The 22,920-nt window shown below is 52.0% G+C and overlaps 1 protein-coding gene across 1 annotated transcript; it reads right to left on the bottom strand.

The window, feature by feature from the left end:
- Window positions 1-200: 200 nt before the first annotated feature.
- Window positions 201-20,162, bottom strand: LOC147087041 (death effector domain-containing protein-like). The gene is made up of 4 exons (XM_085978164.1): window positions 18,101-20,162; window positions 5,445-5,546; window positions 4,361-4,504; window positions 201-2,239 (listed from the first exon to the last, which is right to left on the bottom strand). The coding sequence occupies exons 1-4, from the start codon at window positions 18,420-18,422 to the stop codon at window positions 1,860-1,862; spliced, it is 948 nt and encodes a 315-aa protein (XP_085834290.1). The 5' UTR covers window positions 18,423-20,162; the 3' UTR covers window positions 201-1,859.
- Window positions 20,163-22,920: the final 2,758 nt, after the last annotated feature.

The following is a 22,920-nucleotide window of genomic DNA, read 5'->3' as shown; positions in this document are numbered from 1 at the left end:
CCGTGCTGTACCTGCCCTGGGAGTGTTTGATGGGACAGTGTAGAGGGAGCTTTACTCTGTATCTAACCCCGTGCTGTACCTGCCCTGGGAGTGTTTGATGGGACAGTGCAGTGGGAGATTTCCTCCTTTCTGGTGCCGTGACGCTTGTGAGGCACAGTCGATGGCGAACTGCCGATTGGAAAGAGAGTCTCGGCTGCGCAAACTGTTAAAAGGTCTCATTATTTTCTTTACAACGACAAATTCAGTTCGCGACTCGCGGAAAGAACGTCCGACGACCATCGCACGTTCGCTACACTTCGCATAATTCATGGCTAGCTCCGCGCCGACATTCAAACCAAAACCGCGACTCAAAAATCAGACAGAGAGAGAGGCACAGGATGTTGGGGGAAAAAAAAATCACCGAAAGTCTCCTCAAGCGGGATCTCCGAGGGTTGGGGGTGAAGGGTCGGAGGTCGCTGCCTGCTCCCCCTTCCAACCTCTCCCGGGGGGAAGTCAATCTACAAGTTGGAGGTGGCTAACTTCTCTGTTGCTGCTCCGACCTTGTCCTCGTGCGCCGCTGCCGAACCGATGCCGCCTGCACGGTGATCCGGAGTGTCTCCCCTGGGAGACGGGGCAGTGAGGCTAGTATTAGTGACCAGAGCCACACCGCGCACCGCCCCCCCCGCACCCAGGGATCAGCCAACTCAGAACTGGCTGGGGAGGGGAGGGCGGTGGAAGCTGGGGGGGGGGTGGGACGGGGTAGTGTGGGTGGGGGAAGGGGGAAAAGACCCGGGCCCTTCACGGGTCTGTGTGGGTCAGGAGAGAAGAGGGAGAGAGAGACAGAGAGAGAGAGAGAGAGAGGGAGAGGGAGAGAGAGAGCGAGAGATCCTCGGGGTCACGGTATGAGAATCAGGGTCAGGGAGCGAGAGGTCCTCAGATCCAGGTGCAGGGGGAAGGGGGTGTGGGGGTCAAGAGAGAAGAGAGAAAGAGGGAGACAGGGAGAGAGAGAGGGAGAGAGAGAGAGGGAGAGATCCTCGGGGTCACGGTATGAGAATCAGGGTCAGGGAGCGAGAGGTCCTCAGATCCAGGTGCAGGGGGAAGGGGGTGTGGGGGTCGAGAGATCCCTCGGAGTGGAGGGAGGAGGGAGAGGGGTAGGCAGAGCCCTCCTGGGGCCGTGCTGCCCCTCGGGGAGTGGAGGGTGGGGGAGAGGGGTAGGCAGAGCCCTCGTGGGGCCGTGCTGCCCCTCGGGGAGCGGAGGGTCGGGGGAGAGGGGTAGGCAGAGCCCTCGTGGGGCCGTGCTGCCCCTGAGTGTGCGGAGGGAGGAGGGAGAGGGGTAGGCAGAGCCCTCGTGGGGCCGTGCTGCCACTCGGGGAGCGGAGGGAGGGGCGGGTAAACCCCTCAGGGACCGTGCTGCCCCTCAGGGACCGTGCTGCCGCTCAGGGAGTGGAGGGAGGGGCGGGTAAACTACTCAGGGACCGTGCTGCCGCTCAGGGAGTGGAGGGAGGGCCAGATAAACCCCTCAGGGACTGTGCTGCCCCTGAGGGTGCGGAGGGAGGGGCGGGTAAACCCCTCAGGGACCGTGCTGCCCCTCAGGGACCGTGCTGCCCCTCGGAGAGGTGGGAAGGGCGGGTAAACCCCTCAGGGACCGTGCTGCCCGAGGGTGCGGAGGGAGTGGAGGGTAAACCCCTCAGGGACCGTGCTGCCCCTGAGGGTGCGGAGGGAGGGGCGGGTAAACCACTCAGGGACCGTGCTGCCCCTCAGGGAGCGGAGGGAGGGGCGGGTAAACCCCTCAGGGACCGTGCTGCCGCTCAGGGAGTGGAGGGAGGGGCAGAGGGGCGGGTAAACCCCTCAGGGAGCGGAGGGAGGGGCAGATTCAACCCTCAGGGTCCGCCGTGGTGCCCCATCAGATTGTGGAGCAACCTCTGTCGCCCGGCCGAATAGTCATCCTCGTCCACATTGACCAGCAGCCGGATGGCCTCGTGCCCCACCGCCTGCTTGAGGGAGTCGGTGATGAAGACGCCCTTGAGGGCCTCCAGCAGCGAGCCGTTGATGTAGTCGCGCCAGAAGGCGTCCAGGTAGGTCAGCTCGGAGAACTTGATGTCGCAGATGATGGAGCCCAGGTCCCGAGACTTCAGGATGGTGTTGGCCTGGGAGAAGCGCTCGAACTGGCGCTCCAGCGGGTCGGGCTTGTTGGAGAACACGTTGCCGTCCAGCGCCGTCTCGTGCTGGCAGTACTCGGCCCGGACCCGCAGTCGGATATCTGAGAGAGAGAGAGAGAGGGGAGAGAGTTAGAGCAGGAACAGAGCGGGGAGGGCGAGGGACAGAGGGGCGAGAGGCAGAGGGCGAGGGACAACAACAACTGGCATGTATATAGCACCTTTACCGCTGTAAAAACTCCCAAGGTGCTTCACAGGAGCGATTATCTGACAGAATTTGACACGGAGCCACATCAGGAGATATTAGGACAGGTGACCAAAAGCTGGGTCAGAGAGGGAGGTTTTAAGGAGCGTCTTAAAGGAGGAGAGAGAGGCGGAGAGGTTTAGGGAGGGAATTCCAGAGCTCGGGGCCCAGGCAACTGAAGGCACGGCCGCCAATGGTGGAGCGATGGAAATCAGGGGATGCTCGAGAGGACAGAATTGGAGGAGCGCAGAGATCTCGGAGGGTTGTAGGGGCTGGAGGAGGTTACAGAGATAGGGAGGGGTGTCGGGGCTGGAGGAGGTTACAGAGATAGGGAGGGGTGTAGGAGGTTACAGAGATAGGGAGGGGTGTAGGGGCTGGAGGAGGTTACAGAGATAGAGAGGGGTGCAGGGGCTGGAGGAGGTTACAGAGATAGGGAGGGGTGCGGGGGTTGGAGGAGGTTACAGAGATAGGGAGGGTTGTAGGGGCTGGAGGAGGTTACAGAGATAGGGAGGGGTGCAGGGGCTGGAGGAGGTTACAGAGTTAGGGAGGGTTGCCGGGGCTGGAGGAGGTTACAGAGATAGGGAGGGTTGTAGGGGCTGGAGGAGGTTACAGAGATAGGGAGGATTGTAGGGGCTGGAGGAGGTTACAGAGATAGGGAGGGGTGTAGGGGCTGGAGGAGGTTACAGAGATAGGGAAGAGTGTAGGGGCTGGAGGAGGTTACAGAGATAGGGAGGATTGTAGGGGCTGGAGGAGGTTACAGAGATAGGGAGGGGTGTAGAGGCTGGAGGAGGTTACAGAGATAGGGAAGGGTGTAGGGGCTGCAGGAGGTTACAGAGATAGGGAGAGGTGTAGGGGCTGCAGGAGGTTACAGAGATAGGGAGGGTTGTGGGGCTGGAGGAGGTTACAGAGATAGGGAGAGTTGTAGGGGCTGGAGGAGGTTACAGGGATAGGGAGGGGTGTAGGGGCTGGAGGAGGTTACAGGGATAGGGAGGGGTGTCGGGGCTGGAGGAGGTTACAGAGATAGGGAGGATTGTAGGGGCTGGAGGAGGTTACAGAGATAGGGAGGGGTGTAGAGGCTGGAGGAGGTTACAGAGATAGGGAAGGGTGTAGGGGCTGCAGGAGGTTACAGAGATAGGGAGAGGTGTAGGGGCTGCAGGAGGTTACAGAGATAGGGAGGGTTGTGGGGCTGGAGGAGGTTACAGAGATAGGGAGAGTTGTAGGGGCTGGAGGAGGTTACAGGGATAGGGAGGGGTGTAGGGGCTGGAGGAGGTTACAGGGATAGGGAGGGGTGTCGGGGCTGGAGGAGGTTACAGAGATAGGGAGGGAGCGAGGAGGCCATGGAGAGGATTTGAAAACGACGATGAGAATTTTAAAATCGAGGCGTTGCCGGACTGGGAGCCAGTGTGGGGCAGCGAGCCCCGGGGGTGACGGGTGAACGGGACGAGTTAGGACACGGGGCAGCGGGAGTTTTGGATGACCTCAAGTTTAGGTAGGGTGGAACGTGGGAGGCTGGCCAGGAGTGCGTTGGAATAGTCAAGTCTAGAGGGGTCAAAGGCATGGACGAGGGTTTCAGAAGCGGATGAGCTGAGGCAAGGGCAGAGACGGGCGATGTTCCGGAGGTGGAACGAGGCGGTCTTGGGTACGGAGTGGACGGGTGGTGGGAAAACTGATCTCGGGGTGGAAGGGGACACCGAGGTTTGCCAACAGTGTGGTTAAGCCTCAGACTGTGGCCAGGGAGAGGGACGGAGTCGGCGGCTGGGGAATACAGTTTGTGCATATTTAGCCGGAAGTAAATTTCTGCTGGCCCTGGATTCAGACACTGTGGAGGGATCGAGAAACGTGGGATGAGAAGCCATTGCAGGAGATTCTGGGGCCGCGACTGCATCGATGTGACTGGATGGAGGAGGGGGAGTCCCATAGGCGGACAGGGAACAGTGAGGGACGGACAGGCGGAGACCACGCGCTACGATCAGACTCTCACCGCAAGTCTGCTTCTCCTTGGTGTCCAGGACAGTCGATTTCTTCCGCTTGCCCCGAGAGTTCCCAGGGGCTCTGCCCCGATACAGTCTCTGTCGGAGGGGCTGCGGAGTGGCGGGGGAACAGTACAGCAAGCGATGGGACAGATCTGCAGAAAGAGTAATGGGACAGTGTAGAGGGAGCTTTACTCTGTATCTAACCCGTGCTGTACCTGCCTGGGAGTGTTTGATGGGACAGTGTAGAGGGAGCTTTACTCTGTATCTAACCCCGTGCTGTACCTGCCCTGGGAGTGTTTGATGGGACAGTGTAGAGGGAGCTTTACTCTGTATCTAACCCCGTGTTGTACCTGCCTTGGGAGTGTTTGATGGGACAGTGTAGAGGGAGCTTTACTCTGTATCTAACCCGTGTTGTACCTGCCTTGGGAGTGTTTGATGGGACAGTGTAGAGGGAGCTTTACTCTGTATCTAACCCGTGTTGTACCTGCCTTGGGAGTGTTTGATGGGACAGTGTAGAGGGAGCTTTACTCTGTATCTAACCCGTGCTGTACCTGCCCTGGGAGTGTTTGATGGGACAGTGTAGAGGGAGCTTTACTCTGTATCTAACCCGTGCTGTACCTGCCCTGGGAGTGTTTGATGGGACAGTGTAGAGGGAGCTTTACTCTGTATCTAACCCCGTGCTGTACCTGCCCTGGGAGTGTTTGATGGGACAGTGTAGAGGGAGCTTTACTCTGTATCTGACCCCGTGCTGTACCTGCCCTGGGAGTGTTTGACGGGACAGTGTAGAGGGAGCTTTACTCTGTATCTAACCCGTGCTGTACCTGCCCTGGGAGTGTTTGACGGGACAGTGTAGAGGGAGCTTTACTCTGTATCTAACCCCGTGCTGTACCTGCCCTGGGAGTGTTTGATGGGACAGTGTAGAGGGAGCTTTACTCTGTATCTAACCCGTGCTGTACCTGCCCTGGGAGTGTTTGATGGGACAGTGTAGAGGGAGCTTTACTCTGTATCTAACCCCGTGCTGTACCTGCCCTGGGAGTGTTTGATGGGTCAGTGTGGAGGGAGCTTTACTCTGTATCGAACCCCGTGCTGTACCTGATTTGCCGTATTCTGATCCTCCAGTCGCCGACAATGTTCGAGGCATCACGTATGTCACTGACGTGTCCTCCAGGTATTTGTCCACCGGATCCGGAGACACTGGAAGATGGAGGAGGAGAAGGAGTTAGCTGTCTGTTCGCCGGTACCTGTTACACTATCGGCTCGGTCACCACATTTCCCGCCGGATCTCCGAGCTCCCAGAGCCTCCCTGTACCTTTAGAATCGGCCCAACCTCAGACACCAAATAAATCCCTTTCCGGTAATTATCTGCGGTGCTGGAAACATCCCAGACAAGAATGGACAGAACTCGCCTTCTTCCACCTCAGGACGTTCCAAAGCACTTCACAGCCAAGGTGCTCAGTGTTTTAAATGTAGGAACCGCGGCAGCTAATTTGCACACAATTCCACTTTCCCTGGATTCCCCTCGAGTCAAAAAATCTATCGATCTCGGTCTGGAATATACTCAATGACGGAGCCTCCACAGCCCTGTGGGGCAGACAGTTCCAAAGATTCACCGCCCTCTGAGTGAAGAAATTCCTCCTCATCTCTGGTGTGCATGTACACAGATCCCTGAAGGCAGCAGGACAGGTAGATAAGGTGGTTAAAAAGGCATATGGGATCCTTGCCTTCATTAGCCGAGGCATAGAATATAAGAGCAGGGAGGTTATGATGGAGCTGTACAAAACACTAGTTAGGCCACAGCTGGAATACTGTGTGCAGTTCTGGTCGCCACACTATAGGAGGGATGTGATTGCATTGGAGAGGGTGCAGAGGAGATTCACCAGGATGTTACGTGGGCTGGAGCGCTTCAGCTATGAAGAGAGACTGGACAGGCTGGGGTTGCTTTTCCTTGGAGCAGAGAAGGCTGAGGGGGGGACCTGATTGAGGTATACAAAGAAACATAGAAGATCAGAGCAGGAGTAGGCCATTCGGCCCCTCGAGCCTGCTCCGCCATTCAATGAGATCATGGCTGATCATCCAAATTCAGTACCCTGTCCCTGCCCTCTCCCCATACCCCGTGATCCCTTTAGCCTTAAGAAACATATTAAATATATTCAAGAAGGAGTTAGATAAGTTGGCCTCAACTGCCTTGTGTGGTAGAGAATTCCACAGGTTCACCACTCTCTGGGTGAAGAAATTCCTCATCTCAGTCCTAAATGGCTTACCCCTTATCCTTAGACTGTGACCCCTGGTTCTGGACTCCCCCGACCATCGGGAACGTCCTTCCTGCATTTAGTCTGTCCAGTCCTGTTAGAATTTTATAAGTTTCAATGAGATCCCCTCTCATTCTTCTAAACTCTAGTGAGTACAAGCCCAATCGACCCAATCTCTCCTCATACGTCATTCCTGCCATCCCAGGTATCAGTCTGGTGAATCTTCGCTGCACTCCCTCCATGGCAAGAACATCCTTCCTCAGATAAGGTGACCAAAACTGCACACAATACTCAAGGTGCGGTCTTACCAAGGCCCTGTACAACTGCAGCAAGACATCCTTGTTCTTGTACTCAAACCCTCTCGCTATGAAGGCCAACATACCATTTGCCTTCTTAACTGCCTGCATGCTTACCTGCAGCGACTGGTGCACAAGGACACCCAGGTCTCGTTGCACTTCCCCTTCTCCCAATCTATTGCCGTTCAGATAATAATTATGAGGGGCATAGATAGGGTAGATAGAAAGGAACTTTCCCCCCCCCCCCACCCCGAGTAGAGGGGTCAATAACAAGGGGGCATAGTTTCAAGGTAAGGGGCAGGAGGTTTAGAGGGGATTTGAGGAAAAACTTTTTCACCCAGAGGGTGGTTGGAATCTGGAACTCACTGCCTGAAAGGGTGGTCGAGGCAGGAACCCTCACAACATTCAAGAAGCATTTAGACGAGCACTTGAAACGCCATAGCAGACATAGAAACATAGAAGATAGGAGCAGGAGTCGGCCATTCGGCCCCCTCGAGCCTGCCCCGCCATTCAACGAGATCATGGCTGATCATCCAAATTCAGTACCCTGTCCCTGCTATAGAAACATACAAGGCTACAGACCACGTGCTGGAAAATGGGATCAGAATAGACGGGGCTTGATGGCTGGCGCGGACACGATGGACCTCTGTGCTGTATAACTCTATCACTCAGTCCTAAATGGCCGACCCCTTATTCTGAGACTGTGACCCCTGGTTCTCGACTCCCCAGCCAGGGAGAAACATCCTCGATGCATCTACCCTGTCAATCCCCCTCGGAATCTTGTATGTATCAGTGAGATCACTGCTCATTCTTCTAAACTCCACAGAGTATAGGCCCATTCTACACAATCTCTCATCATAGGACAGCCTGTGTACATACATTACCTCTGGTGTCCCCCGAGGATCTACCCTTGGCCCCTCCTATTTCTCATCTACGTACAGGGCCTTGGTGACACCACACCTTGAGTATTGTGCGCAGTTCTGGTCGCCTTATCTGAGGAAGGACGTTCTTGCCATGGAGGGAGTGCAGCGAAGATTCACCAGGCTGATACCTGGGATGGCAGGAATGACGTATGAGGAGAGATTGGGTCGATTGGGCTTGTACTCGCTTGAGTTTAGAAGAATGAGAGGGGATCTCATCGAAACCTATAAAATTCTAACAGGACTAGACAGACTAGATGCAGGATGTTCCCGATGGTCGGGGAGTCCAGAACCAGGGGTCACAGTCTAAGGATAAGGGGTAAGCCATTTAGGACAGAGATGAGGAGGAATTTCTTCACCCAGAGAGTGGTGAACCTGTGGAATTCTCTACCACAGAAGGCAGTTGAGGCCAATTCATTAAATATATTCAAGAAGGAGTTGGATATATTTCTTAAGGCTAAAGGGATATGGGGAGAAAGCAGGGACAGGGTACTGAATTTGGATGATCAGCCATGATCGCATTGAATGGCGGAGCAGGCTCGAGGGGCCGAATGGCCTACCCCTGCTCCTAGCTTCTATGTACAACACAGACACCACCCACCAGGTACATGGTACATACTCATGTGACTCGGCCAACGTTGTCTACCTCATACGTTGCAGGCAAGGATGCCCCGGAGCATGGTACATCGGCGAGACCATGCAGACACTGCGACAACGGATGAACGGACACCGCGCAACAATCGCCAGGCAGGAGTGTTCCCTCCCAGTCGGGGAACACTTCAGCAGTCAAGGACATTCAGCCTCCGATCTTCGGGTAAGCATTCTCCAAGGTGGCCTTCGAGACACACGACAACGCAAAATCGTCGAGCAGAAACTGATAGCCAAGTTCCGCACCCACGAGGACGGCCTCAACCGGGATCTTGGGTTCATGTCACGCTACATGTAACCCCACCTGATGCAGGGTCATCCAGACTCGAGTCGACATTGGCTTGTTCTCTCTACACAGATGCGGCCGGACCTGCTGTGATTTCCAGCCAAAAAAAATGTTTTTTGTCTTTTTTTGTTTTTCATACAGACCCCAGCATCTGCAATATTTGACCCCTTGTGACCCCACCTCATTGTTCTTTGATGTAATGTTTCCCTGACTGACCTGTTTGGACACCATTCACACCTTTGATTGCTGTGATTATCTCTCTGCCGAGGTGTGATAAATGGCAGTTGGAAAGATTACCTGTAAACATCTGACATGATTCTCTGACTATATAAGCTGTGTCTTTATGCATTTCTCCACTTCACCTGAAGGAGCAGCGCTCCAAAAGCTTGTGATTTCAAATAAAGCTGTTGGACTATAACCTGGTGTTGTGTGATTTCTTACATTTGTCCGCCCCAGTCCAACTCCGGAATCTCCACACCATGTATCTATGTAACACCCTATGGAGTACTGGGCATCATTACCTCTGGTATTCCCCAAGGATCTATCCTTGGCCCCTCCTATTTCTCATCTGCGTGTTGCCCCTTGGCGACAGAAGAACATAAGAAATAGGAGCAGGAGTAGGCCAATCGGCCCCTCGAGCCTGCTCCGCCATTCAATAAGATCATGGCTGATCCGATCCTAACCGCCAATCCACTATCACAGAACCATCTCCTGAATCTAACAGAATTAGACACACGAAATAGGAGCAGGATCAGGCTACACGGCCCCTGGGCCCGCTCCGCTACCCACAGGGCCATGACCGATCCGAACCTAGACTCATGTCCAAATTCCTGCCCGCTCCCCGTAACCCTTAATTCCCTTTACTTCTAGGAAACTGTCTATTTCTGCTTTAAATTTATGTAATGATGTAGCTTCTACAGCTTTTTGGGGCAGCATATTCCATGGACCTACCACCCTCTGAGTGAAGTAGTTCCTCCTCATCTCAGTTTTGAAAGAGCAGCCCCTTATTCTAAGACTACGCCCCCTAGTTCTAGTTTCACCCATCATCGGGAACATCCTCCCCGCATCCACCCGATCCAACCCCCTCACAATCTTATATGTTTCAATAAGATCGCCTCTCATTCTTCTGAACTCCAATGAGTAGAGTCCCAATCTACTCAACCTCTCCTCATATGTCCATCCCCTCATCCCCGGGGTTAACCGAGTGAACCTTCTTTGTACTGACATCATCCGAAAACACGGCGTCAGATTGCCACATGGAGAATCATCGAAAGTTACAGCACGGAATGAGGCCATTTCGGCCCACCGTGTCCACGCCGGCCAGTAAAGAGCTATCCAGCCTAATCCCACTTCCCAGCTCTTGGTGCGTAGCCCTGCATGTCAGAGCATCCCAAATGCACATCCAAGTACTTTCTAAATGTGGTGAGGGTTCCTGCCTCTACCACCCTTTCAGGCAGTGAGCTCCAGACCCCCCACAACCCTCTGGGTGAAGAAATTTACCCTCTGAACCTCCCCCCAATTACTTTAAATCTGTGCCCCCTGGTTTTAGACCCCTCTGCTAAGGGAAATAGGTCCTTTCGACCCACTCTATCTAGGCCCCTCATAATTTGACACACCTCAATAAAGGTCTCCCCTCAGCCTACTCTGTTTCAAGGATAACAACCCCAGCCTATCCTCATAGCTAAGATTCTGTACTCTCGGCAACATCCTTGTAAATCTCCTCTGTACCCTCTCGAGTGCAATCACATCAATCCTGTAATGTGGCGACCAGAACTGCACGCAGTACTCTAGATGGGGCAAACTGTATCACAGTATGGTATGGCAGCTGTAGCTACTGTGACCGGAAAGCCCTGCAGCGGGTAGTCAAAACTGCCCAACGCATTACCGGCACCCGGCTACCGACCATAATAGAGCACATATACCAGAAACGCTGTTTACGGAGGTCACGGGCCATCATCAAAGACCCTACCCACCCCAGCCACAGTCTGTTCGCCCTCCTGCCATCTGGGAGACGCTACAGATGCATTCGCACCCGAACGACCAGATTTAGGAACAGCTTCTTTCCCAGGGCTGTCATCCTACTGAACTGCACAAATAAACTCTAAAGCCTGCACATCTGTCAATGTACTTTATTATGGCTATGTTTATGTTAATGTATTACAAGCCAAATGAATGTTGAATGTTTAAATGTCTTAATCTAAACGTACACTCTCGGGAGCCGCAAGCCTACATTTCGTTGTACTGCGCTTGTGTACTAACAATGACAATAAAAGTTGATTTGATTTGATTAGATTATCTAGCGTTATATACAGTTGAAGCATAACCTCCCTGCTCTTATATTCTATGCCACGGCTAATAAAGACAAGTATACCGTATGCCTTCTTAACCACCTTATCTACCTGGCCTGCTACCTTCGGGGATCTGTGGACATGCACTCCAAGGTCCCTTTGTTCCTCTACGCTACTCAGTGTTCCACCATTTAATGTGTATTCCCTTTCCTTGTTAGCCCTCCCCACATGCATTACCTCACACTTCTCCGGATTGAATTGCATTTGCCACTGTTCCGCCCACCTGACCAATTTATTGATATCTTCCTGCAGTCTGCAGCTTCCTTCTTCGGTATCAACCACACGGCCAATTTTAGTATCATCTGCAAACTTCTTAATCCTACCCCCTATATAGTAGTAAATCTATGGCATTTGTGACTGGAAAGCTGTTTCCAGTGGGGTTCCGCAGGGCTCAGTACTCGGTCCCTTGCTTTCTGTGGTATATATCAACGATGATCTAGACTTGAATAGAAGAACATAAGAAGCAGGAGCAGGCCATACGGCCCCTCGGGCCTGCTCCGCCATTCAATAGGATCATGGCTGATCCGAACCTAGACTCACGTCCACTTCCCTGCCCTCTCCCCGTAACCCCTAATCCCCTTATCTGCTAGGAAACTGTCTATCTCCATTTTAAATTTATTTAATGTCGCAGCTTCCACAGCTCCCTGGGGTAGCAAATTCCATAGATTTACTACCCTCTGAGTGAAGAAGTTTCTCCTCATCTCAGTTTTGAAAGCGCAGCCCCTTATTCTAAGATTATGCCCCCTAGTTCTAGTCTCACCCATCAGTGGAAACATCCTCACCGCATCCACCCGATCAAGCCCCCTCACAATCTTATATGTTTCGATAAGATCGCCTCTCATTCTTCTGAACTCCAATGAGTAGAGTCCCAACCTACTCAACCTTTCCTCATACATCAACCCCCTCATCTCCGGAATCAACCGAGTGAACCTTCTCTGAACCGCCTCAAGAGCAAGTATATCTTTTCTTAAATATGGAAACCAAAACTGTACGCAGTATTCCAGGTGTGGCCTCACCAGTACCCTGTATAACTGAAGCAAGACTTCCCTGTTTTTATACTCCATCCCCCTTGCAATAAAAGCCAAGATTCCATTGGCCTTCCTGATCACCTGCTGCACCTGCATACTAACCTTCTGTGTTTCATGCACCAGGACCCCCAGATCCCTTTGTACTGTAGCACTTTGCAGTTTCTCTCCATTCAGATAATAACTTGCTCTTTGATTATTTCTACCAAAGTGCAGAACCTCACACTTTCCAACATTATATTCCATCTGCCAAATTTCTGCCCACTCACTTAGCCTGTCTATGTCCTTTTGCGGGTTTTTTATGTCCTCCTCACTCACTGCTTTCCCTCCCATCTTTGCATAATATTACGGAATTCCTCATCCCCTCCATGTTGAGCAGCACAACATTGTTACTTCAGAGGTTTTTAGTCTGGTTGGCATACTTTCCCATCCTGCTTTGCTCTGTCATTCACCATTTTATACAGGCTTTTAGATTTTTAACATACAATTTCACATTATAGTTATATAAAAATGGTTATTGAATCTTAATAATGTTTACTAAATCCTACAGGTACACGCTTTCCTACACTTTTTCCGAGTGGCAGGCATTGACTAGTGGGGTACCGCAGGGTTCGGTGCTAGGACCCCAGCTATTCACAATATATATTAATGATCTAGACGAGGGAACTGGATGTAATATCTCCAAGTTTGCAGACGACACAAAGCTGGGTGGGGGTGTGTGCTGTGAGGAGGATGCCAAGAAACTCCAATATGATTTGCCAGGTTGGGCGATTGGGCAGATGCATGGCAGATGCAGTATAATGTGGATAAATGCGAGGTTATCCACTTTGGGGGCAAAAACAGGAAGGCAGATTATTATCTGAACGGCAATAGGTTGGGAGAAGGGGAAGTTCAACGAGACCTGGGTGTCCTTGTGCACCAGTCGCTGAAGGTAAGCATGCAGGTGCAGCAGGCGGTTAAGAAGGCAAATGGTATGTTGGCCTTCGTAGCGAGAGGGTTTGAGTACAGGAACAAGGATGTCTTGCTGCAGTTCTGCAGGGCCTTGGTGAGACCGCACCTTGAGTATTGTGTGCAGTTTTGGTCGCCTTATCTGAGGAAGGATGTTCTTGCCATGGAGGGAGTGCAGCGAAGATTCACCAGGCTGATACCTGGGATGGCAGGAATGACGTATGAGGAGAGATTGGGTCAATTGGGCTTATATTCGCTGAAGTTTAGAAGAATGAGAGGGGATCTCATTGAAACATATAAAATTCTGACAGGACTAGACAGACTAGATGCAGGAAGGATGTTCCCGATGGCGGGGGAGTCCAGAACCAGGGGTCACAGTCTCAGGATAATGGGTAAGCCATTTAGGACAGAGATGAGGAGGAATTTCTTCACCCAGAGAGTGGTGAAGCTGTGGAATTCTCTACCACAGAAGGCAGTAGAGGCCAATTCATTAAATATATTCAAGAAGGAGTTAGATATATTTCTTAAGGCTAAAGGGATCAAGGGATATGGGGAGAAAGCAGGGACCGGGTACTGAATTTGGATGATCAGCCATGATCGCATTGAATGGCGGAGCAGGCTCGAGGGGCCGAATGGCTCCTGCTGCTCCTATCTTCTATGTTTCTATGTTTTCTATGTATCTAACCCGTGCTGTACCTGCCCTGGGAGTGTTTGATGGGACAGTGTAGAGGGAGCTTTACTCTGTATCTAACCCCGTGCTGTACCTGCCCTGGGAGTGTTTGATGGGGACAGTGTAGAGGGAGCTTTACTCTGTATCTAACCCGTGCTGTACCTGCCCTGGGAGTGTTTGATGGGACAGTGTAGAGGGAGCTTTACTCTGTATCTAACCCGTGCTGTACCTGCCCTGGGAGTGTTTGATGGGACAGTGTAGAGGGGGCTTTACTCTGTATCTAACCCGTGCTGTACCTGCCCTGGGAGTGTTTGATGGGACAGTGTAGAGCCATCCCAGGTATCAGTCTGGTGAATCTTCGCTGCACTCCCTCCATGGCAAGAACATCCTTCCTCAGATAAGGCGACCAAAACTGCACACAATACTCAAGGTGCGGTTTCACCAAGGCCCTGTACAACGGCAGCAAGACATCCTTGTTCCTGTACTCGAACCCTCTCGCTACGGGTCAGGGCTGATCTTCTACCTGATCTCCACTTTCCTGCACTATCCCCATATCCCTCGATTCCCTTAATATCCAAAGATCTCTCGGTCTCAGCCTTGAATATACTCAATGACTGAGCCTCCACAGCCCTCTGGGGGTCGAGAATTCCAAAGATTCACCGCCCTCTGAGTGAAGAAATTCCTCCTCATCTCAGTCCTAATTGGCCTACCCCTTATTCTGAGACTATGGCCCCTGGTTCTAGACTCCCCAGCCAGGGGGAAACACCCTCCCTGCATCTACCCTGTCCAGCCCTGTAAGAATTGTGTACGTTTCAATGAGATCACCTCTCATTCTTCTGAACTCCAGAGAATATAGGCCTAGTCTACTCAACCTCTCCTCACAGGACAATCCCCCCATCCCAGGAACCAGTCTGGTGAACCTTCGTTGCACTCCCTCTTTGGCAAGTATATCCTTCCTTAGCTAAGAAGACCAAAACTGTACACAATCTCATTGAAACTTATAAAATTCTAACAGGACTAGACAGACTGGATGCAGGAAGGATGTTCCCGATGGTCGGGGGAGTCCAGAACCAGGGGTCACAGTCTAAGGATAAGGGGTAAGCCATTTAGGACAGAGATGAGAAGGAATTTCTTCACCCAGAGAGTGGTGAACCTGTGGAACTCTCTACCACAGAAGGCAGTAGAGGCCAATTCATTAAATATATTCAAGGAGTTGGATATATTTCTTAAGGCTAAAGGGATCAAGGGATACGGGGAGAAGGCAGGGACAGGGTACTGAATTTGGATGATCAGCCATGATCTCATTGAATGGCGGAGCAGGCGCGAGGGGCCGACTGGCCTACTCCTGCTCCTATCTTCGCTGTTTCAATAGGACAATCTCCCCATCCCAGGAACCAGTCTGGTGAACCTTCGTTGCACTCCCTCTATGGTAAGTCCATCCTTCCTTAGGTAAGGAGACCAAAATTGTACACGATACTCCAGGTCCCTCAATACCTCCTCTCTGGTGAAGAAGGCCCAGCAGCGCCTATATTTCCGAAGGAGGCTGAAGGGATGTAACCTGTCACCCCTGATCCTCTCTAACTTTTACCGCTGCGCAATAGAGAGCATCCTGACGAACTGTATCACAGTATGGTATGGCAGCTGTAGCTACTATGACCGGAAAGCCCTGCAGCGGGTAGTCAAAACTGCCCAATGCATTACCGGCACCCGGCTACCGAGCACATCTACCAGAAACGCTGTCTACGGAGGTCACGGGCCATCATCAAAGACCCTACCCACCCCAGCCACAGTCTGTTCGCCCTCCTGCCATCTGGGAGACGCTACAGATGCATTCGCACCCGTACGACCAGATTTAGGAACAGCTTCTTTCCCAGGGCTGTCATCCTACTGAACTCCACAAATAACCTCTAAAGCCTGCACGTCTGTCAATGCACTTTATTATGGCTATGTTTATGTTAATGTATTACAAGCCAAATGTATGTTGAATGTTTAAATGTTTTAATCTAAATGTACACTCTCGGGAGCCGCAAGCCTACATTTCGTTGTACTGTACTTGTGCACTAACAATGACAATAAAAGTTGATTTGATTTGAGGTGTGGTCTCGCCAAAGCCCTATATAATTGCAGTAAGACGTCTTTACTCTTATACTCAAATCCTCTTGTAATAAAGGCCAACAGACCAGTTGCTTTCCTAATTGCTTGCTGCACCTGCAGGTTAACTTTCAGTGATTCGTATACAAGGACACCCAGGACCCTCTGAACACTAACATTTCCCAATCTCTCCCCATTTAAAAAACACTCTGCTTTTCGATGTTTCCTACCAACGTGCATAACTTCACATTTCTCCACGTTATAGTCCGTTTGCCACGGTCTTGCCCACTCGAATAGGGGTGTTTAAAATCAGGAAGGGTTTAGATAGATGTGGAGACAGATTCAATCGAAGCCTTCAAAGGAGAATTGGATAAATACGGGCAGGAGCAAAGATTGCAGGGATATGGGGAGAGCGCAGGGGGAGTGGGACGAGCTGGATTGTTCTTCGACAGAGACAGCACAAGCTCAATGGACCGAATGGCCTGCTTTGCGCAAAGACACTGTACAGTACTGGGGGATATAATATTCAGTACTGAGGGAGCGCCGCACTGTCGGAGGGGCAGTACTGAGGGAGCGCCGCACTGTCGGAGGGGCAGTACTGAGGGAGCGCCACACTGTCGGAGGGGCAGTACTGAGGGTGCGCCGCACTGTCGGAGGGGCGGTACTGAGGGAGCGCCGCACTGTCGGAGGGGCAGTACTGAGGGTGCGCCGCACTGTCGGAGGGGCAGTACTGAGGGAGCGCCGCACTGTCGGAGGGGCAGTACTGTGGGAGTGCCGCACTGTCGGAGGTGCCGTCTTTCAGGATGAGATGTTAAACCGAGGCCCTATCTGCTCTCTCAGGTAGACATAAAAGATCCCACGGCCATGATTTCAAAGAAGGGCACGAGCAGATATCCCACGGTGTCCTGGGGCAAATATTTATCCCTCAACCAACATCACTAGAACAGATCACCTGGTCATTATCACATTGCTGTTCGTGGGAGCTTGCTGTGTGCACACTGGCTGCCGCGTTTCCCACATTACAACTGTGCAAACACTTCCAAAAGTGCTTCATTGGTTGTGAAGCGCTTTGGGACGTCCGGAGGTGGTGAAAGGCGCTGGGAGAAATGCAAGCCTCACTTTCTTTCACCAGACCCTCCAGTTCTAGGCTAGCACACGAACGACAGAGTTGATGATTTGGACAGGTTGGGTGATTGGGCAGAAGCATGGCAGAGGCAATATAACGGGGATAAATGCGAGGTTATCCACTTTGGCGTCAAAAACAGGAAGGCAGATTATTATCTGAACGGCAATAGATTGGGAGAAGGGGAAGTGCAACGAGACCTGGGTGTCCTTGTGCACCAGTCGCTGAAGGTAAGCGTGCAGGTGCAGCAGGCGGTTAAGGCGGCAAATGGTATGTTGGCCTTCGTAGCGGGAGGATTCGAGCACAGGAGCAAGGATGTCTTGCTGCAGTTGTACAGCACACACCTTGAGTATTGTGTGCAGTTTTGGTCGCCTTATCCGAGGAAGGACGTTCTTGCCATGGAAGGAATTCAGCGAAAATTCACCAGGCTGAAACCTTGGATGGCAGGAATGACATATGAGGAGAGATTGGGTCGAATGGGCTTGTACTCACTGGAGTTTAGAAGAATGAGAGGGGATCTCATTGAAACTTATAAAATTCTGGCAGGACTGGACAGACTAGATGCAGGATGTTCCCGATGGCCGGGGAGTCCAGAACCAGGGGGTCACAGTCTAAGGATAAGTGGTAAGCCATTTAGGACAGAGAGGAGGAGGAATTTCTTCACCCAGAGAGTGGTGAACCTGTGGCATTCTCTACCATAGAAGGCAGTAGAGGCCAATTCATTAAATATATTCAAGAAGGAGTTGGATATATTTCTTAAGGCTAAAGGGATCACGGGGTATGGGGAGAAAGCAGGGACCGGGTACTGAATTTGGATGATCAGCCATGATCGCATTGAATAGCGGAGCAGGCTCGAGGGGCCGAATGGCCTACTCCTGCTCCTATCTTCTATGTTTCTATATAGTTGGCACCCATATACTTGGTGCCCACGCAATTGCCACCTGCATCTTGCACACTAACAAATGGCGCCCGCAGCAGGCCCGCTAACAAATGGCGCCCGCATCAGGCACGCTAACAAATGGCGCCCGCGTCAGGCCCGCTAACAAATGGCGCCCGCGTCAGGCACGCTAACAAATGGCACCCGCGTCAGGCACGTTAACAAATGGCGCCTGTGTCAGGCACGATAACAATCGCCCGCCCTTACCTGTCTTCCGGCGCTTGAGCGTGACATAGGGCAGCAGGTCGTGCCGGGTGATGATGCGCATGAGCTGTAGCACCTGCCGGAAGTTGGTCTCGTCGCAGCGGCCCTGGCGCTCCAGGGCCAGGAAGAAGTCGCGGCCGCTGCGGATCATGCCCCGGGCGTAGTCATCGATGACGTCGACGAAGAGGAAGGACAGCACCCGCACGTCCCGGTGGGTCAGCTGGGCGCCCACGATCTGGAACATTCTGTGCAGCGAGTACAGCCCGTGCTGCCGGTTGACCTGCTCCTCCGGCCACTGCTGGCCGCGCCTCTTGGCGGCTGCCATCCGGTGTCCGTTTCGACAAGATCGCTCGAAGAATTTTTTAAAAAACACAAAACACAGCAGGTTTGGAGTCACGGGCGAGGATTTGCCAGACGGTTGGGGTTGCTTCCCTCCTTGAATCGCAGAACTGGGATGTGGTGAGGGGAGGCTATTTCAGTTGGACAGTCAGCCCCCTTCCTGGCTCTTTCTCATCTTGCTCCAGCCGTTGCCCCTCGCCGGGGCCGTGCCCTTCGCCCCGGCGCTGGGTGGCAGAAAAAGGAGGAATGCTCCGGGAGGCGGAGTGTCGAGCCTCGCTTCGGTCCGCCGCCCCCCTTTTCCTTCTGCTTAACTAAAAAAGTACACACACAGAAAGACTCCAGGCGAACGACTGAGACCGTCTTCTTGCCGACGGGGGACTGAGGCAGTCAATGTGTCCAAGGTGAGGATTACTCAGAAGTTTGCAGCAGTGGGGGTGTAATATAAGCCCCAAAAATCTCTAACGTAACCCCTTCGGCCTCCAAAAGAGATTTGCTCAGCCCTTGGAGCTGGATGCTGTCCTTCTGGGTTAGAACACGCAACCGATGCAAAATGAGCTCTTTGGTGATGGGGGAGGGGCCCCCAGACTATTATTCGGGCTCTCTCCCCTGTCGGGAAAATGCGGCAAAACAGAACTCCCGGGGAGCCAGATCCCCGTCTTTCTGACGTCGCTCTGGGGGGAGATCAGAGCAGGCGAGCGGCCAGAAATGGGGGTCTGGGGGTGGGGGGGGGGGAGAAATGAGCCAAGTGCGGCCGTGGGACACCGCGAACCCCAATCGGTCCAATTTCTCCGACAGACTCAATTCGGCGAAAGGGGGGGGTTGCTGAGCCTGGGGGGAACTGGACGCCTTTCGGAGGTGGCCGGGGGGGGGGGGGTCTGGGCCGGTGAACCGGTCCCAAATGGGGTCTGGGGGGACGGGATCAGGGAGCGTGGGACGCCGCCGACCCCAATCGGTCCAATTTCTCCGACAGACTCAATTCAACGAAAGGGGGGGGTTTGCTGAGTTCTGGGGGGAGCTGGACACCTTTCGGAGGTGCCCAGGGCAGTGAACCAGTCCCAAATGAGGTGTGGGGGGACGGGATCAGGGGGCGTGGGACGCCGCCGACCCCAATCAGTCCAATTTCTCCGACAGATTCAATTCAACGAAAGGGGAGTTTGCTGAGCCCTGGGGGGGGAGCTGGACGCCTTTCGGAGGTGGCCGGGGGGATCTGGGCAGTCAACCGGTCCCAAATGGGGTCTGGGGGGACGGGATCAGGGGGCGTGGGACGCCGCCGACCCCAATCGGTCCAATTTCTCCGACAGACTCAATTCAACGAAAGGGGAGTTTGCTGAGCCCTGGGGGGGAGCTGGACGCCTTTCGGAGGTGGCCGGGGGGTCTGGGCAGTCAACCGGTCCCGAATGGGGTCTGGGGAGAGTTGGTGAGGGAGGATAAGCCCTGATTTGGGGTCAATGGTCAATGGGGATGGGCGGCCATCTTGTTTTGGCCACTGGGGTGGATGGAGTGGGGGGAGGGGAAGTTGGGGGCAGGTTTGTGACCCCGGGAGGGGAGGTGGAGGTGGGGGTCGGGGGGGGGGGGGGGGATGAAAGTTTGTCTCTCGCTCTCTCCGTCTGCGCTTGGCTTGGCTTCCCCTCTTCCTCCTGCTTCTCCCGCTTTCAGAGGGCCGACCAGAGCCGCCGCCTCAGCGCCGCCATCTTCCTCCCTCTCTCTCTCTCTCTCTCTGTCTACACGGGCTGAAGGAGCAACGGGGGGAGGCCGCGCCGCCCGCCGGGACTTGTAGTCTTTGGCCCCCCGCACCGCCCGTTCGACCCCACGGCGGCTGCGCGGCGGCCGGACTACAGCTCCCGTCGGGCACCACTCTGCGGCGTGTTGACGTCACAACGTCGTTGGTGCCTTGCATTGAGAGCGAAAGAGGGCGTGGCTTTCTCCCTCTCGCACTGCGGCGTGTTGACGTCACGACGTCGTTGGTGGCTTGCATTGAGAGCGAAAGAGGGCGTGGCTTTCTCCCTCTCGCTCTGCAGCGTGTTGACGTCATGACGTCGTTGGTGGCTTGAATTGAGAGGAAAGGGGGCGTGGCTCTCTCTCGCTCTCTCTCTGCGGCGTGTTGACGGCATGACGTCGTTGGCGGCTTGCATTGAGCGAGAAAGGGGGCGTGGCTCTCTCGCTCGCTCTGCGGCGTGTTGGCGTCATGACGTCGTTGGTGGCTAGCATTGAGAGCGAAAGGGGGCGTGGCTCTCTCTCTCTCGCGCTGCAGCGTGTTGACGTCATGACGTCGTTGGTGGATTGACTTGAGGAAAGGGGGCGTGGCTCTTTATCCCTCGCTCTCTGTGGCGTGGCGTGTAGACGTCATGACGTCGTTGGTGGCATGCATTGAGAGAAAGGGGGCGTGGCTCTCTCGCTTCCCTCACTGCGGCGTGTTGACGTCATGAGGTCGTTGGTGGCTTGAATTGAGAGATAAGGGGGCGTGGCTCTCTCTCTCTCTCTGGCTCTGCGGCGTAGCGACGTCACGACGTCGTTTGGGGCAGGGATTGAGCCAAGAGGCGTGGTCTACACCCTGTCCGCAGAGGCCGCTGGGAGATGTAGTTCCCAGCCGCTATTTTAACATGAGCCGGGGGGCGGGCCGGACTACAACTCCCTTCGGGCCTCCCCCCCCCCCCCCCCCCCCCGTCTCTGTTTCTATAAAATCACAGGCTCATAAAATCACATCGGATAACAGAGGATAACATAGGATAATTTAGGATTACCTAGGATTACATAGGATAACATAAAATAACAGGATTACATAGGATAACAGGATTACAGGATTACATAGGATTACAGGATTACATAGGATTACAGGATAACATAGGATTACAGGATTACATAGGATTACAGGATTACAGGATTACATAGGATAACAGGATTACAGGATTACATAGGATTACAGGATTACATAGGATTACAGGATAACATAGGATTACAGGATTACATAGGATTACAGGATTACATAGGATAACAGGATTACAGGATTACATAGGATTACAGGATTACATAGGATTACAGGATTACAGGATTACATAGGATAACAGGATTACAGGATTACATAGGATTACAGGATTACATAGGATTACAGGATAACATAGGATTACAGGATTACATAGGATTACAGGATTACATAGGATAACAGGATTACAGGATTACATAGGATTACAGGATTACATAGGATTACAGGATAACATAGGATTACAGGATTACATAGCATTACAGGATTACATAGGATTACATAGGATTACAGGATTACATAGGATAACAGGATTACATAGCATTACAGGATTACAGGATTACATAGGATTACAGGATTACATAGGATTACAGGATTACATAGCATTACAGGATCACATAGGATAACAGGATTACATAGGATAACAGGATTACAGGATTACATAGGATTACAGGATTACATAGGATAACAGGATAACATAGGATTACAGGATTACATAGGATTACAGGATTACATAGGATAACAGGATAACATAGGATTACAGGATTACATAGCATTACAGGATCACATAGGATAACAGGATAACATAGGATTACAGGATCACATAGGATTACAGGATCACATAGGATTACAGGATTACATAGGATTACAGGATTACAGGATTACATAGGATTACAGGATTACATAGGATAACAGGATTACATAGGATTACAGGATTACATAGGATAACAGGATTACATAGGATTACAGGATTACATAGGATAACAGGATAACATAGGATTACAGGATTACAGGATTACAGGATCACATAGGATAACAGGATAACATAGGATTACAGGATTACATAGGATAACAGGATAACATAGGATTACAGGATTACATAGGATAACAGGATAACATAGGATTACAGGATTACATAGCATTACAGGATCACATAGGATAACAGGATAACATAGGATTACAGGATTACATAGGATTACATAGGATAACAGGATAACATAGGATTACAGGATTACATAGGATTACAGGATTACATAGGATTACAGGATTACAGGATTACATAGGATTACAGGATTACATAGGATTACAGGATTACACAGGATTACAGGATAACATAGGATTACAGGATTACATAGGATAACAGGATAACATAGGATTACAGGATTACAGGATTACAGGATAACATAGGATTACAGGATTACATAGGATAACAGGATTACATAGGATTACAGGATTACATAGGATAACAGGATTACATAGGATAACAGGATAACATAGGATTACAGGATTACATAGGATAACAGGATTACATAGGATTACAGGATAACATAGGATTACAGGATTACATAGGATTACAGGATAACATAGGATTACAGGATTACATAGGATTACAGGATTACATAGGATAACAGGATTACAGGATTACATAGGATTACAGGATTACATAGGATTACAGGATAACATAGGATTACAGGATTACATAGCATTACAGGATTACAGGATTACA

This window comes from Somniosus microcephalus, unplaced genomic scaffold (genome assembly GCF_052327205.1).
Source record: "Somniosus microcephalus isolate GS21.2 unplaced genomic scaffold, FLI_Smic_1.0 unresolved_chr6, whole genome shotgun sequence".
Classification (NCBI taxonomy): Eukaryota; Metazoa; Chordata; class Chondrichthyes; order Squaliformes; family Somniosidae; genus Somniosus; species Somniosus microcephalus.
Note: the sequence above shows the minus strand (reverse complement) of the source record. Positions and strands in the feature narration are given on the sequence as shown.

Excerpts from the sequence above, each read along its gene's own strand:
- LOC147087041 (XM_085978164.1), bottom strand. The coding sequence starts at position 18,422 with ATGGCAGCCGCCAAGAGGCGCGGCCAGCAGTGGCCGGAGGAGCAGGTC. Across the intron at positions 5,547-18,100 it reads GCTCAAGCGCCGGAAGACAG|TGTCTCCGGATCCGGTGGAC; the intron begins GTAAGGGCGGGC and ends TCCATCTTCCAG. Across the intron at positions 4,505-5,444 it reads ATCAGAATACGGCAAATCAG|ATCTGTCCCATCGCTTGCTG; the intron begins GTACAGCACGGG and ends CTCTTTCTGCAG.